This window comes from Elephantulus edwardii, unplaced genomic scaffold (genome assembly GCF_000299155.1).
Source record: "Elephantulus edwardii isolate Elephantulus edwardi_28Jun2011 unplaced genomic scaffold, EleEdw1.0 scaffold00019, whole genome shotgun sequence".
In the NCBI taxonomy this organism is placed as follows: Eukaryota; Metazoa; Chordata; class Mammalia; order Macroscelidea; family Macroscelididae; genus Elephantulus; species Elephantulus edwardii.
The window spans coordinates 19095035-19113046 of NW_006399769.1; the positions used below are offsets into that span (position 1 = coordinate 19095035).

General features: G+C 39.3%; 2 protein-coding genes and 1 pseudogene across 2 annotated transcripts in view; all 3 read left to right on the forward strand.

Moving 5' to 3' along the window:
- Positions 1 to 18012, forward strand: part of EIF2AK2 (eukaryotic translation initiation factor 2-alpha kinase 2) — a 52314-nt gene that overhangs the window by 22154 nt on the left and 12148 nt on the right. Inside the window, exons 9-13 of the mRNA XM_006882393.1 lie at positions 981 to 1103; positions 1823 to 1939; positions 4745 to 4925; positions 9137 to 9265; positions 16249 to 16350. Coding sequence (XP_006882455.1) covers positions 981 to 1103; positions 1823 to 1939; positions 4745 to 4925; positions 9137 to 9265; positions 16249 to 16350 — 652 coding nt within the window. The remainder of the gene's footprint in view (positions 1 to 980; positions 1104 to 1822; positions 1940 to 4744; positions 4926 to 9136; positions 9266 to 16248; positions 16351 to 18012) is intronic.
- On the forward strand, positions 5093 to 5335 carry LOC102877198 (mitotic-spindle organizing protein 1-like). The gene has a single exon (XM_006882352.1). It carries the CDS (start codon positions 5093 to 5095, stop codon positions 5333 to 5335), a length of 243 nt encoding a protein of 80 aa, XP_006882414.1.
- On the forward strand, positions 9787 to 10655 carry LOC102860308 (annotated as a pseudogene).

Genomic DNA, 18012 nt, shown 5'->3' on the forward strand with positions numbered 1-18012 from the left:
ATAAAAGCAAAAAAAAGGAATCAATTACGTAGGTAAGTTAGTAATTACTATGATGATCTAGCCTGCAACGGAAATGATAAGATGATGTAAAAGTAATAATGTTTCATGCGAAGGCTGAGGTAAGGCTCTCTGAGGTCACATTTGTTGGGGGCCCTGGAGACAAAGTTAGTGCAGGAAGGTGGGGAGATTGCATGCTAGGTGAAAGGGAGATCATGTGGGAAGGATCAAGGTGGGAAAAGTGGCTGTGGTGGTTCCAAGAGGCAGAGCACAAGCTGTGGGCTGGGAGAGCAGTGAGCAAGACGCATCATCAGGAGTCTTGGCCTAAGTCATGTGGCACCTTGTAGGGCATTTAAGTGGAGGGGACAGGAACCCTTAAATTAAAAGATCCCTTAAAGGGATCCTTTCCTCGCCCCTTAAATGCAAAGCAAACCTTAGGAGGGATTAGACACAGAATGGCATGGTGAGCCTAAGTTGTAGCACTCTGATTGGCTTATGGAGCGTGGATTGGAGTGACAGTAGGAGAGGAAGTGGAGTGTCCAGTTAGGAAGGTACTGTAGGAGGTGGTAGAAGCCTAGACTGATATGAAAATGTTGGAAATGGAGAAGAGTGGAGAAATCGCAGAGAGATACTTATTAGCAGAGTTGAGAAGACTTCATAATGGAATATAGAATATCTGGGAAAGAGGAAACAGAATAGCTGTAACCTAGGCAGTCTTAGAACATATACATATTTAGCTATGCATTCCACCAGGGCTATACTTTCTAAAGTTTCCTACTGGTAGTAAGATACTTTACCATGGCTTTTATAAAACCAGGTGTTGACAATGATTCCTATAGGTAATCTGTTATGTGAGAGGTGAATCTTCAGTCTTTTGTGGTCCAAGGGTTTCTATGGTGTGGGCACTCATTGTTGAGAAAGGGAGATTAACATATGGTGATGAGATTTGTACCTAGAATAACACATGATGCTGTTCTTCTAAGGTTTATTCAGGACTTTGAAGACATAGATCGACTTGGCAAAGGTGGATTTGGCCACGTTTTCAAAGCAAAGCACCGAATTGATAAGAAGATGTATGCTATTAAACGTGTTAAATATGATCATGCGTAAGTAGTAAATGCTCTTTTTTAAAAATGAGAAGGTGTGTTGTACCAGCACTATTCTCTTTGTATTTATCTCTTCTCTATTTTAACATATTTTTTTCCTTTATAGTCCTCCTAGATTTTCATTTTTCCCTTTCATGTCCTGCTTTTTTTGTTTTATCATCAGGAACTTGACATACCTTGAAATGATCTCATTGTAATCTGGTTATTTCAGTAGAAAGTAAACCTAGTATTGATCATTTTCCTGAGACTGTTTTGGGGACTTGAAATAACAGAATCATGTAGCTGAAAGTCACCTTTGAAATTATTTAATCTCATCTCATTTACAGATTTAGAGACTGAGATCCAATGATAGGAATGTACATCCATCTATACCTGCATTTATACCCATAATGCGTTATCTCTGGAATTTCTAATCCTACTTTGCATGGTTTTTAAATTTTATGCTTTGAACTATACAAATCACTGCTTTTTCTTTAATGTTGAAAGGGAGAAAAGCTATGCTTTTTCCTTATGTTCACTTTTTTCTTTTCTGTTTACCTGGCTTCCCCTTTGGGCTTTAAGCTCCTTTCAAAGGCCAGTTTTTTCTTCTTGCAAGTCCCAACACTCAAGATATAGAAACTGTGGGAAATGTTTAATAAGTAGAGATGGCTGATTGGAGATACTTTTGTAGATGTTTTCATGGGTTTGTGCTGATAATTTTCCCTATTTTTCTTAAATAGGAAGGTAGAGCGTGAAGTAAAAGCCTTAGCAGACCTCAATCATCCAAATATTGTTCATTACCATTATTGTTGGGAAGGTGAAGACTATGATCCAGAAAACAGCAGAAGTAATTCAAGGTAACTGAAAAAGAAATTCTCATGTCTGTGGTGGGGACCTGGAAATAAGTGGTCCTTTGCTATGTGTAAGCCATGCCTATCCATATAGTCAACTGGATACGACTACCAGCTAACACTTAATAGTCACAACCAGGGGAAAAGACACTGATGTTGTTCCACTCTGCAGGTAGATACAATGAACAATTCCTTGCTCTTCTCCTGCTTTAGAAGCTCTGGTGGCACCATCTAGAGGGAGTTTTACTAATCACCCAAAGACAACATCTTTGACAATTTCCTCCCATGCAAAGTACAGTGTCCTAAAAACCCACAGAAGAGTCAGCTAGGAGTGAGATCCAATTCAACAGCAATAACATTGACTCTGACTTTTGACAAGTTTGAGTTTCTGAGTCCTTTTTGTTTCAAAATTGCTTTTAAAAACTCTTATTTATTGCCCTAAGGACAATAACTTTACTGTTAAGTACTTGGTTTAGCTTTCAGGTTTAGAACTAATACATTGTCTTGGTCAGGAGCCCCTGATTTAGCACGCTCTTTCAGTCTTGTACAGAAAATTTTAACATCTTGTAGATGCTGCATTTGGAGGGCCCATTGTTGGATGCCAGCATTTTTCTCTTAGGATTCTTGATTGCAGGAGTGCAGTCAAGACATCACTCACAAATTCAGTCCCCCTCCCATGGTGGGGTGCTAGGTGGGGAAAGTTCTTTTAAGACAGTGAGCTATCCTGGGGCTCTTGCCTTTTATCAACCATGTGTTGTCTTAGGAAAGGGACCACCAAAGGACTGGGGGCTCTGGTGATGACAGCTGCCTTTAAAAGTCTATTCTGTGTTTTTTGGAGACAGTCCTCTCATAGAAATCCTGAGGCAATTGGAGTGGTGTGTATTCCTTGTCTGCTGAGAGATAGCCCCCATGTATTTGCAAACTTTATTATAAAACTTCAGGAATTATTGACCAGCATATGACACTTTTCCCTTTTTTAGCAACTTCTTGGCCACCTGTTACTATCAACATGGTCAAACAACATAAACTAAACTGAGACCATTTTATTGTTGTTAGTTGACTGCAACTCATGGCCAGCTTTTTTTTTAATTTTTTTTTACTTTATTATTTTTGTGTGAGTGTACCGTCAAATCAAATCTGACTGGTACAGGAGGAGATTGTCCCTCCTTCCCCGTCATAGCCAGCTTTGAACAACAGATCTGAATCTCGCCCTGTCCTGTGCCATTCTCACAATCTCTGTCATGCTCAGGCCCATTGTTAAAGTGACTGTGTCACTCCATCTTGTTGAGGGTCTTTCTTCCTTCCTTCTTTCCTTCCTTCCTTCCTTTCTTTTTTCCTCCACCTTTCCCAACATGATGTCTCTCCAAGGACTGGTTCCTCCTGAGAATATGCTCAAAATAAGTGAGATGCACTGTCCCCATCTTTGCCTTAAAGAGGCAGACTGGTTGCACTTTCTTCAAGACACGTTTGTTCTTTTGACAGTCCATGGCTAAACCAAGATTTGGGAAAAGTCCTTAGGACAGTAAAAATCATTGGCATGGCTATTGAATCAAATCCCTCTCATATCAGACCCTCCCTCAGGTTTCTGTAAATCTATACAGGAGAAGATTGCCCCTTCTTCTCTTTCAGAACAGCTAGTAGAGTCCAACTCTTGACTTAGTTACCATTCTGACACACTGTTATCTGCCACCAAGTTAGGTCAGAAAGCGATAAAATATGCTTAGCAAAGTCATTCTTTCAACTTATACTCCGTAGTGATTGATTGACACATCTCTCAGTGTACTTAGCCTTGAATTGTTGTTTTAGTAAAAGCCTTGTTTTTCTTTTACCTCTTTCTTAATAGACTATACTCCCCATTGTAGCGAGGATGATATCTAACTCATTTTTTCTCTGCCAGATACCTGTTCTGTACCTTCCTTAAAATAGATTTTTAGTAGACTGACAGTGAATTAAAATATGTTTCAGATTTACTTTATATAACAAAGATCACTCTCTGCGATCCACTGTGATTAATACTCTTATTCCGTCTGTTAGCAACAATGACCAGCAACTTTTAGCGTTAAAACATGGGCAAGCAGATACTTCATAAATTATCTAAACACATAGAGTTCTCACCTTTCGAGAACTTCTAATTTAAATGAAACATGGCTTGTATTTTTCATTAGAATTTATTTTTATGTGGAGATCTTTTTTTTAAATTATTAAGTTTTATTTATTTTAATGAACATTTACAGAGATTTTGGGTTTTCATTCATTCATTGTTGCACTATTTTCTCTACCCTCCTCCCCAGTTCATTCTTCTTCTTTTTTTCTCCCTTGAAAGTCTGTTTTAATTGTCCAGTTGCCACAGTGCTTGTCAAAACCAGTTCTGATTAATCTCCTTTGTCAGTGTGTCCTTTGCCATTCCCTATCACTCCTCCCTGAGAGAGACTTCACCCTGATTCATAAGGAAAAGGGGACGGTGTATTCTCTTAGCTACTTCCTGCTGAAAAGGGACACTGTAGGTTTCAGGGTGAAGATCTTCTCTCATTACTCTAAAGGGCCCCTTTGGCAATAGGAAACACATAGACTATTAGCCGTACATGTTCATATCCTTGAAGATGTATCATGGAAGTGTTGCAGCCTAGAAGACACAAATTTAACTAACAAGTTAAAAGTACATGAGTCAAAAATTAAAAAGCAATAATATTCCAAGTAGAGGCTGTTTTGATACTTGCTCTGGGAGTTCATTGAGATTATAACAAAAGAACAAATGCATTTTTAAAAATTTATTCATTACTACTTTTAATATTCTGTGCATTTTACATCCAGGTCAAAGACACGTTGTCTTTTCATCCAAATGGAATTGTGTGAAGAAGGGACATTGGCGCAATGGATTGACGACAGAAGAAGCAAGGAGCACGACAAAGTTTTGGCTTTGGATATATTTGAGCAGATAACGGAGGGAGTGGCTTACATACATTCCAAACAGTTAATTCATAGAGATCTTAAGGTAAATGGGAAATGCACTTGTCAGGAGCTTCCCCTGGTGGCACCGTGGTAAAATGCTGACTCCTAGCTAAAAGATTGGCAGCCCAAACTCACCATCCACTCTGCAGAGGGAAGATGTGGCGGTCTGCTTTGTAAAGAGTTACAACTTTGGAGAGAGCAGTGGCAGCAATGGCAGGTAGTGGTGGTGCCGGGGCACCTGGAGCCTCAGCCAATATGAATGCGGTGAGGGAGACCATGGACATTCTACTTGAGATTTCAAGAATTTTTAATATGGGCTTAGATATGGAAACTCTGTCTATTTGTGTACGACTTTGTGAGCAAGGAATTAACCCAGAAGCTTTATCACTGGTTATTAAGGAACTTCGCAAGACTGCTAAAACTTTAAAGGTTGCTGAAAATATGACAAACTGACTTTCTCAAGAAATCTTAATGAGCTATGTCAAGCTCTGCAAGAGAATTTGAAGACTACATTGTAGTCAGGAATGTAAAATTAAATTACTGCAGGCTGCACTTTTTTTTCCTTGACAGCCCTAATGCTTTAGCATTGGTATTTATATTTATGTATCCCTTATTTATTGTTCTCATAGATTTAATTTTCCAATCTGCCTGTCAGATGTACAGATCTGTCATGCATGCTGGAAAGCATAGTGGAACCCCTATAGTGATGTACTTATGACTTGTTGACATTTCTGTAATTAATTTTGAATTAAAAAAGAAAAAGAGTTACAACTTTGAAAACTGTGTGAGGTAGTTGTGACCTGTGTGGTGTAGCTGTAAGGTGAAATGGAAGCAGTGGCAGTGATACTGGGTGTCTATGTGGCTTCTCCAACACACACCAACAAACACTAAAAATTTTTTAAAATTAATTTTAATGAATGTTTACAGAGTCTTAGGGTTTCCATTCAGTAATTGTTGCACAAACACTAAACTTAATGTCCTCTCTGATGTCAATTGTAAGTTTAGTTCTCCTCCATCTGACTGGAACTACCACAGCTGGGTAGTGGTTGTTACCTGCTCTCAAGTCGACTAGAATACATCACATCTTATGAATAGACCTGAACCTTGTCATAACCTGTACCATCCTCACAGTCTCCTATTGTTCTTTTTTTTAAAAAAAAATTATTATTATTATTCTCATTTCCAGAATTCTAATAAATTCTAATACATTGTTTTCCAGAACAGATTCTTCCAGTTTCCCTCACCCATCAAATTGTACAACCCCATAATTAATCCCCTCTCCTGTTATTCTTGTTGAGGGTCTTCTGCTCTTTCCTTGACCCTCCACATTTCCCAGCATAATGCCTTTTTCCAAGTTCCAACCTCTCCTGACAACATGCCCAAAGGATGTGAGATAGAGTTCCACTGTCTTTGCCTCTAAGGTGCACTCCGGTTGCACTTCCTCCAAGATAGACTTGTCTGTTCTTTTGGAAGTCCATGGAATATTCAGTCCTCCTCTCCAGCACAACAGCTCAAAGGCATCAATTCTTCTGCAATCCTTATTCATTGTCCAACTTTCAGATGCATAAGAAGAATTGAAAATACTCTAGCTTGGATCACATGCACCTTAATCTTTAAACTGACATCATTGTTCTTTAGCACTTTGGAGAGGACTCTGACTGCAGATTTCCCCAGTACACCGTGTCTTTTGCTTTCTTGACTGCTGTTACCATGACTTAGGTTAAATATTACAAATTAAAAGGCACAGTCCTCCACACTGACAGTTCTGCTCAAGATTTCAGGTGCCAACCATAAGTTTGGGAAATCTCAGATCTTCTTCACTTTATTCTGCTGGCTACAAATTTGGGAGCTTCTCCTTTTCCAGGTTCAGTAGTTCTGACAAATCCAGATAAGTCCTATACTTGCAGTTATGGTTTATTGTTGCTGTTATGTGCTGTCAAGTCACCTGTGACTCATAGTGACCCTATGTACAACAGCTCTGAACCCAGTTCTATTTTGGACCTCTTTCATTGTCTCTGACACAACTGCTCCCATTACCTCCATCACTTGAGTCAATCCATCTCATGTAGGATTGGTCTTGGTTAGGACTGTGGACTTGACCGTGTGGTTTCCCACCTATCCACTCACCCTCCTGCGGGCAGTGACAGCAGTGACGCCCAGAGTCAGGTATTTTCTTGGTGTTTCATTTGGTTAGCTATTTCTCCTCCAAGTTTGGAAAATCTCAGCAATACAGATCTTGGACTATTGTTCCATTCTTAGGTCTTTTCCTTTTCTTCTGGCCTCCTTGCTTCTTTCATGAGTCAGACCAACAGGTTCACATTTTCCCTTCTCATCAAAATGAAAGAAGAGAGATAGGACAGCTCTTCACTTCCTTGTGATCGACCCACTCTTGTCACAGACGAGCCAGGCTGCATCCATCCATCCCTGAACCTTTGCTTATGTTCTCCTTACATGGAGCACTCTTCCACGTGTCTACTCTGGTCACCAGCTCCTTTATGGAGCCATTGCTGATCACTCTAGATCCACCTTTTTCTTTTCTAGGCAGAAACACTCATTCTTTCTGGGTCTTGGTCATGTAGATTCCTAGCCTTCAGTATGTATATATTTCATCTGTCTAAAACAGTCAGTCAGCGCTGCAATACTGAAGGCACGTGGTTCAAACCCTCCAGAAACTCCGCTGGAGGAGGAGGGGAAATCTCCTCCTGTGACTTGACAGTACACAACAAGAACGAAAGGGGAAAAACCACCCAACTAAAACAGATGGGTGTGCAGATTCACCTGGTCTACTCTCTGGCATGAGGAATTCTTTAACTCCTGCTCTTTGAGCCATTCAATTAGTTACTGTTATTGTTGCTTGCTGCCATGGAGTCAACATCCGATAACTGGTGACTGTGGGAAAAATGGAATAAAATGCTACCTGATCCTGGGTAATCTCCATGACCACTTATGGATTGGATCATTGTGATCCATTGCGGGTTTTGTTTTGTTTTATGTGTGTACGATCAAATCGGATCTTACTGATACAGGAGGAGAGTGCCCCTCCTTTTCCAGCAGAGCATCTGGTGGATTCAAACTGCTCACCTTGGGGAGTGCAGTGCAGCTTCTTGCCACTAGGCCACCAGAACTCCCTCCCATTGCTTTTTCATTGGCTGTTTGTCATAACTGGATTGCCAAGCCTTTCCTCTTGGTCCATTTTAGTCTGGAAACTCTGCTGCGACCTGTTCAACATCACTGTGGTGACTTGCTGTCAAGATGATTCAATATCATGGCTGTTCTCATGTGTAGAGTAGAAGTTTCCCCGAGGATTTTCATGGCTGTGACCTTTCAGAAACAGATCAGAATGAAGGTTCAAACCACCAGCCTTTGAGCTAGTAGTTGAGCACTTGCTGTTTGAGTCAGCCAGGGATTCTGTTCAGCATCATAGCAACATGGAAGCCTCCACTGGCACATGAGATGCATTGGCTAGGAATCAAACTAGCCAGAAATTAGCAAATAATAACTTATTATTGTTGCGTGTCATCAACTTGCCTGTGACTCACAGCGACCCTGTGTACAACAGCTCTGAAGCCTGCTCGTTGTGAGATAGTCTCACTGACTCCGACACACCTACCTCCATTACCCCAGTCACTGTATCAATCCATCTCATCCAGGGTCTTCCTCTCCTGTGCTGGTGAAAATTCTGCGCTTTGAATCACCACTGCCTCCTTTGGGATATTTTTTAAAAACTTTCAAGAGAAAGGAAATGAGGGTAACCTCACTGTGGTGCTTTTGATTAATGGCTGCCCTCCATTGGGTTTCTGAGCCTGTGGAGCCAACTAGTGCTGGTGGGTTCAGAGAGCTGACCGACCTTGTAGATAACAGCCCAGCATGTAACCTCCTAAGCCCACCAGGGCTATTTTCAGTATATTAGATATATAAGTGCAGATTTTCATGTTGTTATTTCCACCCTCTATCCCAAATCCATTCCCTGGAATCATACAAAATCATTCCACCTTCTACTTGACACCACAACCTTCTCTGCTACTAGCTACGGAATTCTCACTTTATTCAGCTGATGTTTTAAAAACCTTTTAAAACAGTTTAATGAATGACTTAAAATTCCTCACCTTGAAGCAAGACTGTAAACAGGAAGATGATAAATAATTTGCTTATAAACTAATAAAAAAATGGTTATCTCTAACCATGATATGTGGTGAAATCATGTTAAACTGGCATGTATAGTTCAACTATATCTTTTTTTTTTTCTCCTTTTAGCCAAATAATATATTTTTAGTAAATACAAAACAAATAAAGATTGGAGACTTTGGACTTGTGACATCTTTGAAAAATGACGAAAAGCGAACATCTGAAAGGGGAACGTGGATGTACATGAGCCCAGAACAGGTGAGGGCCTTCTTCCTTTCTGATTCTAGATTCTTGACTTTCCTTTTAAATTATAAAAATAATAGTAAGTTCTTAAAAAGCATAACAGTCAGTTCTTATAAAATTGGTACCATACACAAGTATACTGTTGTCATGTGCTGTTGAGTTAGAACCAATTCATAACTGACTTCCAAGCAGATTTTCAGAGGTTTTAAAGTGCATGGAAGTTGATTGCTGGTACTTGTAAATACATAGATATACAGAATAAATAAGGAAATTTCCCTTAACCTTCCTCTCCACTCTCACTCCTTTTATCAGTTTTTTAAATAGCTTTAAATAAATTCTCTATAAATTAAAAAAATGTACAAATATATGTAGCATAGTAAAATATTTTACATAATAATATGTGTTTTTACAGGTATACTATAATATTATTTTGGTGATTTTTTTTTTTTGCTCAACAATCTTTATATAATATAAATGTATATTCCTGGCTGCCACCAGCAGATAAATACCCTTTGGGGCAGTTGAATGGGAGAAGAATGGTAATGAAACCATTATCCAGCAACAAGGGCTTCAGGGGCTTACAGAAAGTATTTGAATATGACAGTATTGATTCAACTGAGCTGCAAAATGAAATTTTCTGTCTTATTTACCACCAAAAGGCAGAAACCGGAAAGTGTCCTGCACTGTATTGGCTATCTGGCTTGACTTGCACAGAATAGAATTTTATATCAAATCTAGTTATCACTAGGCAGCCTCAGCACATGATTTTATGGTCATTGCCTCAGATACCAACCCTCATGGCTGCAATTTTCAAGAAGTTGAGAGCTGTGACTTTGGCACTGGTGCTGGGTTTTAGGTGAATGCCATTGAAAATCCTTGGAAAACGCACTACACAACATACTCCTTTATATCACAAGAAATTCCTACACTCATAAATGCCAGTTTTCCAGTGGATTCACTATGTCTGATTTTGGCCTTCCACGGGAGGTCGTGTAGCTCTCATTTGTACTTTGAAGAATCCTGGCAAAAATCTGTTCAAACATTTGTTCCAATTTGCAATTTAGTGCTCTGTTCTTGGGGCAACAAAGGCCTTTGGTAGATTATGGGGTCAGATCAAAGCAAGTGGAAGGCTTATGATGCTACCCATCTTGTAAAGTCTTATCCAGCTTCTCAGCTGGACATATTTACTCATCAGGGAAAAGATGACCATTCCCTTTCCGATAGGCAGTTACTTCCCGGTAACTCCATAGCTGTCTGTACAGAAAAGAAAATCTCTGTTCTTTTTAGATTGCAAGAGGGTTATGACCATAGCTTTTACTTCATCACAACCTTCATTAGTGATCACATCAGACACCATCCAAAAGACCTGAACGCATGCAAAACTAGAAACTCTTCAGAATCATAAATGTTGCAGTAAACTCAATTTAAAAAGACACCAAAAAAGATTGATTTTATAATGCTGAAAGTGTTTCATTCTATAATTGTATCACCTGAATAAATACCTAAAACCTAAAAAATAAAAATACAAATGTATAGTGCAAAGAGAACATTCTTTTTACCCATGATGTTTTATTCTAGAATATAGAGATACAATGGGCATTTATTTATGTTCTTTCCTACTTTTTTGCATTTATAATAGTGATAAAATAAACATTCTTTCTCCTCTTTGGCCTCAAGAACAGATATGTCTGTGAAGATGATCTAATGATCAGTTCCTTGAGGTGAAGTTACTGAATAGAAGGACAAATCCATTTGAGACTTGATAAATGTTGCCAGACAGGATTCAGGAAAATTATTTTTTTTATGATTTAGTTTGTTTATTTTTCATTTCAATGAACATCTACAGAGATTTTGGAATTCCATTCATTCATTGTTGCATCCTTCTCCCCGCACCCTCCCACCTTACCCCCCCCGTTTGCTCCTCTCCTTGAAAAAGGAAAATTATTTTAACATGCTTTTCCACCAACATGTGTGAAAATGCTTCTCCTCATTCCTATATAACCAAACCAGAACATTAAAATTTAAATATTTGGCTTACTATTTTAATTGCGTTTTCCTGATTTCTAGTAGGGCAAACTGTCTTTTCATATCACTCAAAACCAAATCTTACTGCTGTCCACCTGGTCCTGACTCACAGTACCCTTCTGTCAGGTTTCTGAGACGGTAAATCATAATGAGAGGAGACTGTCCATGTTTCTCCCACGAAGTTGCTGGTTGATTTGAACTGCTCGAGACCCACAGGCTAGCAGGGCAAGTTGCTATGGAGTACACCCCATTAGAACTCCCCCTTTTCATCACAAGCTCTCTTCATATTCTTTGCTTGTTTGTCTTACATTGTCTTCTAATTAACTTGTAAATATTCTTTATATAGGGGCTCTTGTTGTTTTGTATTTAAGGCACTTGACTGCTAACTAAAAAGTCAGTGGTTCAAACCCACCAGCTGCTTATGGACCCTTGATGATAGAAATGAGGCTGGAAATAGAATGATCTCATTTTGTATTTAAAATTATTTATTCTTTGCAGATACCTTTTTTCTTCTTTATCAAGCATTTTTTAATTCATTTAAGTGAAAGTTTACGGAGACTTCAGGTTTCCAGTCATTCATTGTTACGTTTGCAGATCCATTTTTTTAAAAATCACAAATGACAGCTTTACACATGGGTCTCATCTGATAGGCTGCATAGGAATCAGATTGACTACATTTGTGGAAGAAATACACACTGGAGAAGCTCAATATCAGCAGTCAAAACTGGGCCAGGTGTGACCTGTGGTTCAGATAATCAATTATTCATGTGCAGGTTCAAATTGAGGTCAAAGAAAATGAAAATAAGTTCAGAGAAACCAAGATATGATCTTTCTTGATTCAATTCCATCTGAATTTCAAGATCATCTTAGAAATAGTTTTGAGGTATTGAATACTGTCGAAGACAGTTAAGATAATATCAAGGATATCATCCATGAAGAAAGCAAAAGGTCATTACAAAAACAGAGGAGAAATAAAAATCAAAATGGGTGTCAGAATAGACTCTAAAAATTGCACTGGAGTGTCGAGAAGCCAAAACAAAGGGGAAATGTGCCAAAATAAAAGAGCTGCACAGAAACTTTTAAAGGGCAGCTTGGGAGGACACAAAAAAGTATTATAATGGAATGTGCAGAGAGCTAGAATTCGAGAATAAAAAGGGAAGAACTTGCTCTGTATTTCTTACCTGAGAGAACAGAAAAACAAATTTAAACCTTGAGTTGCAACACTGAAAGAATATATGGACAATATATTGAATGACCTAGAAAGCATCAAAAGAAGATGGAGAGAATCACTACTGTACCAAAAAGAACTGATCGGCACTGAAGAATTTCAGAAAGTACTGTTTGAACAAGAGCCAATGTTCATGAAGAAGGAAATGGAAGCTGCACTGAAAGCACTGACAAAAAAATAAGGCCCCAGGAACCGGTGGGATACCAATTGATTTGTTTTAATTAACAGCTACAGCTTTGAATGCACTCACGAGTCTATGCCAGGAAATTGAGAGGACAGCTGTCTGGCCAATGGATTGGAAGAGGTCCATATTTGTTCCCATTCCCAAGAAAGGTGATCTAACTGAATATGTAAACTATTGAACAATATCATTAATATTAATATGACATGCAAGTAAAATACTGCTGAAGATCATTCAAAAACTGTTAGGACTGTACAGAGATAGGAAGCTGCTAGAAGTTCAGGAAGGATTTAGAAGAAGCCATGGTGCCAAGGATGTCATTGCTGATTTCAGGTGGATCCTGGCTGAAAGTAAAGAATACCAGAAGAGTGTCTATTTGTGCTTTATTTACCTAGACTCTATGAAGAGGAATGTGGAATCAGGTTTGGAGGGAGATTCATCAATAACCTGTGTTATGGAGATGACACAGTCTTGCTTGCTGAAAGTGAGGAGGATTTGAAGCACTTGTTGCAGAAGATCAAAATATGCAGCCTTCAGTGAGCTCTGGTGGCCTAGTCACAAGAAGCTGCACTGCAATCCCAGGGGTGCATGGTTTGAATCCACCAGATGCTCTGCTGAAGAAGGAGGGACAATCTCCTCCTGTACTAGTCAGATCCGATTTGACAGTACACATATAAAAATATAATAATTTTTTTAAAAAAAGGAATGCAGCCTTCAATATGGATTGCATCTCATTGTCAAGAAAACAAAGATTCTCACCACTGTACCAATGGACAATATCATAATGGATAGAGAAGAGATTGAAACTGTCAACAACCTCATCTTCCTTGGATCCACAATTAACACCCTTGGCACCAGCAGTCAAGAATTAAGGAAATATTGCACTGGGATGATCTGCAGTTAGGGACCTTTTCAAAACAAGCCCCCAGGAATTGACAGCGCACCAATTGACATTTCAACAAACAGACACTGCCCTGGATGAACTCGGCAAGTTGTGCCAAGAAATCTGGAGGACAACAACCTGGCCAACTTTCTGCAAGAGATCCATATTTGTTCCTATTCCAAAAGTGACAAACAAGAGTGCAGAAATTATCAAACAATATCATGAATATCACATGCAGGCAAGATGCTGCTGAAAATTACCCAAAAATGACAGGAGCAGCACATCAACAGAAAGATGTGCAGGCTGGGTTTAGAAGAGGCTATGGTACTAAGGATGTTATAGCTAATGCTAAAGGGATCTTGGCTGAAAGTAGAGAGTATCAGAGGAATGTTGATCTGTGTTTAATAGACAATGCAAAGGCGTACAATGACTGTGTGGATCACAACAAACTGTGGCTGACTCTGAGAAGAATGAGAATCCCAGAACACTTGATAGTGCTAATGCGAAACCTATACTTGGACCAAGAGGCAGTCGTCAGAACAGAGCAAGGAAACACTGCATGGTTCAAAATCAGAAAGGGTGTACTCCAGGGATGCATCCTTCTTCCATACCTTTTCAATCTCTATGTGGAACAGATCATCTGGGAGGCTAGGTTCTATGAGGAGGAATGTGACATCAGGATTGGAAGAAGACTCATCAACAACCTGCATTATGCAGATGGCACAACACTGCTTTCTGAAACTGAAGAGGACCTGAGGCATTTGCTGCAGAAGGTCAAGGACTGCAGCCTTCAATATGGATTGAAGTTCAACATCAAGAAAACAAATATTCTCACCACTGGGTTAATTGGCAGTATCATGATAGATGGTAAAGAGATTGAGATTATTAACAGCTTCAGTTTGCTTGGCTCCACAGTCAAGACTCTTGGTACCAGCAGCTAGGAAATCAAAAGACTAATTGCATTGGGAAAATCTGCTGTCAGGGTCCTCTCCAGAATACTGAAGAGCAGCGATAAAAATCTAGAGACTCAGGTGCATCTGATTCTGGCCATGGGCTTTGCAATTACTTGCTATGCATTAGAAAGCTGGCCAGTGATTAGGGATGAGAGAAGGAGAATTGGCAATTTTGAGCTGGAGAAGAGTGTTGAGTATACCATGGACTGCTAGGAGAACAAACAAGTTTGTCCTGGAGAGGGTGAAACCAGGCTGCTCCTTGGAGGAAAGGCTACTGAAGCTTCATCTGACATACTTCGGACATGTTGCAAAGTGGGATAAGTCCTTGGAGAGGGACGTCATGCTTGGGAGAGTGGAGAGACAGTACAGGAGAGGAAGACCCTGGATGAGATGGATTGACTCAGTGCCTGGAGTAATGGGGGGAGGGGGTGTCAGAGACAATAAGGTGGCTCAAGATAAAGCAGGCTTTAGAGGTTTTATACATAATGTCGCTATGAGTCACAAACAACTCAACGGCACATAATAACAATGAATAAGGATGACAGAAGAAGAATTGATTCCTTTGAGCTATGGTGTTGGAGAAGAGCACTGAACATCCCATGGACAGCCAAAATATCAAACAAATATATCTTGGAGAGGGTACAGCTGGAGTGCTCTTTGGAGGCAAGAATGATGAGGCTTTGCCTCACATACTTTGGGCGTGTTGCTCGGAGGAGGTCTATTCCATAGAGAAAGACATGATACTCGGAAGGGTGAAGGGTTAGCGAAGGAGAGAAAGACCCTCGACCAGGTGGATTTGACATGGTGGCTGCTGCAGAATAGAACAGAGTTCAAATCTTTTGTTCATAGGGCCACTATGAGTCGTACTCAGTGGCACCCAATAACATTATCAACAATTCCATATATTAATTTCCTGCTTTATAAATATTTGAATCAATGTTTTTTATATATTATATATAATCTAGCTTTCTTGGCCAGAAATTATAATGCTTAACATTTTTTGGGTACTTACTCTATGCCAGGTTCTGGTTTAAATATTCTAACCAAGCTTGATACTGGTGAGGGAATGCTGGTGGCTTAGATGGTAAGGAGTTGTGCTATCATCCCAAAGGCAAGCAGTTCAAATCCACCAGCTGTTCTATGGGAGAAAGATGGACAATCTCATCCTGTGTGATGTACAGCCTCTGAGTACCAGAGCTATCAGTACTATGAGTAGTTATGAGTCAGTTCACACTAAGTTGAGGCCCCGGTGACAGGATGATTTTAAACACACTTGACTTTTACTTGGAAGGCTGGTAGCTTGAACTCAGAGTTGCTCCGTGGGAGGAAGATAAGGCAGGCAGTCCCATGACGATCCCAGCATTAGACACTATCTAGAGCAGCTGTCCTCTGCCCTGTAAGGCTGCTATGGACCAGCACCACCTCTATGCAGCAACAAGTCTGAGCCTTAGCCACTGTTTTCAGTGCTTTACATGCTGTATCTCATTTAGTCCTACCATGAGGTCAACACTCTTGCTATCTTCTTCTGACGGTTAAGGTTATTCTCACATTTATCCTCCACTTTAATGGTGGCAGCTCTGTGATTTGAAGTTTAATTCTACACCTCTTATTAACAAACATACATTATTGTGTGACAAAATATTCTGGTAGAATAAGTTTTTGGGCTTCAGAAGAACATTTAATAGAATATGTAACACAGGTTGTAATAAAGCACTTTGTTCTCTTCAGATGTCTGAACATAACTATGGAGATGAAGTGGACATCTTTGCCTTGGGATTAATTCTTGCAGAACTTCTTCATATATTTGGTACATATCAGGAAACAAACAAGGTAAATGACCTCAAAGAAAGAATTAAGAGGGGAATACCCCCAAAATAAATTTCAAAATTAAAATTAAAGAACAAAAATATTTACCATCCTTTTAAAAGTGAAGCGGCTGACAGTTCCTGCCCTTGTTTGAGGGTGTGAACATTTCTAACAGCAGATAAAATATGAATTTATTTGTAGTTAAGAAATGTTTTCTATTTCAGGATTGGGAGCCATTTTGTTAAAAACCAAAAGCTTTGATCTTCTCTGGATAGAGTGTTTATCTCTCAAAGCTGCTACTTCTGTTTTGTTTTTTGATGAAAATTATAGAGAACTTGGATTTCCATTCATTCATTGTTGCACATTTTCCTCCCTGTCCCCCCACCAAGTTCACTTTTTTCCTTTGGAAAAAAAATTATTTTATTGTTGTACAGCCTCCCCCCCCCCAGTCTACTTTACTGTGCAGCTCCTATTCTGGACTCTTGTCATGATAATAATACCTAATCATATATTCCTTTTATACAGTTCTCTCCCTTGTCTGTTTCAATGTCCTATACATTATGTATCACCTCTTAGTATTCCCCTAACCCCCATGTCAGTCCTGTTTTATAACAGTGGCATTATACAGTATTTATATTTTTTTTTAATTTCCATTCATTCATTGTTACATTCTTCTCCCCTCTCAGCCCCGCTAGTACATTACCCTCTTGGAAAAGTAAAAGAAAAATTCTTTCATTGTTTCAGAATCCCTCGCCTTGGTTCACTCCACTATCCAGCCTTTGCTCTGGACTCCTGTCATGACAAAAATATCTAATCACATATCCCTTTTAAACATTTTTCTCCCTCATCTGATTTAATACATTATTTAACCCGTCTTTCTTAGTCTCCCCCCAACCCCGATGTCAGTCCTGTTTAATAGTGGCAGCATACAGTATTTGTCCTTTTGTGACTGAGAGATTTCACTCTGCATAATGTCCTCCAAGGTCACCCATTTTGAATAATATTGCATGAGTTCCTTGTTTTTCAATGCAGCGTAGTATTTCATTGTGTGAATATACCACAAATTCTCTATCCATTCGTTTGTTGATGGGCACTTAGGTTGTTTCCAACTCCGTACTATTGTGAACAAAGCCACAATAAACATGGATGTGCATATATCTGCTTGAATGTCAGTTATGGTCTCTTTGGGGTATATTTCTAGTAGTGGAATTGCTGGGTCAAATGGTATTTCTATTTGCAACTTTTTGAGAAAGTGCCACACCACCTTCCACAGTGGTTGCAACCATTTTACATTTCCACCAACAGTGAATGAGGATTCCAGTTTCTCCACAACCTCGCCAGCATTGTTGCTTGCTGTTCTGTTAAATTTTGCTATTCTGACTGGGGTCAGATGATATCTCATAGTTGTCTTGATTTGCATCTCTCTTAGAGCTAGGGATTTTGAACATTTCTTCATGTATTTGTTAGCCTTCTGAATGTCTTCTTTGGTGAACTGTTTGTTCATATCCTGTTTCAATTTTTCAGTTGGGTTATTTATCTTTATCTTGCTGTGGTGCTCAGGAATTTTTTTATTAAATTTTATTAGTTTTAATGAACATTTACAGGGATTTTGGGTTTTCATTCCTTCATTGCTGGACCATTCTCTCTACCCTCCTCCCCAGTTTGTTCTTCTTCCCCGCCATCCGA

Excerpts from the sequence above, each read along its gene's own strand:
- LOC102877198 (XM_006882352.1), top strand. The coding sequence starts at position 5,093 with ATGGCAGGTAGTGGTGGTGCCGGGGCACCTGGAGCCTCAGCCAATATG.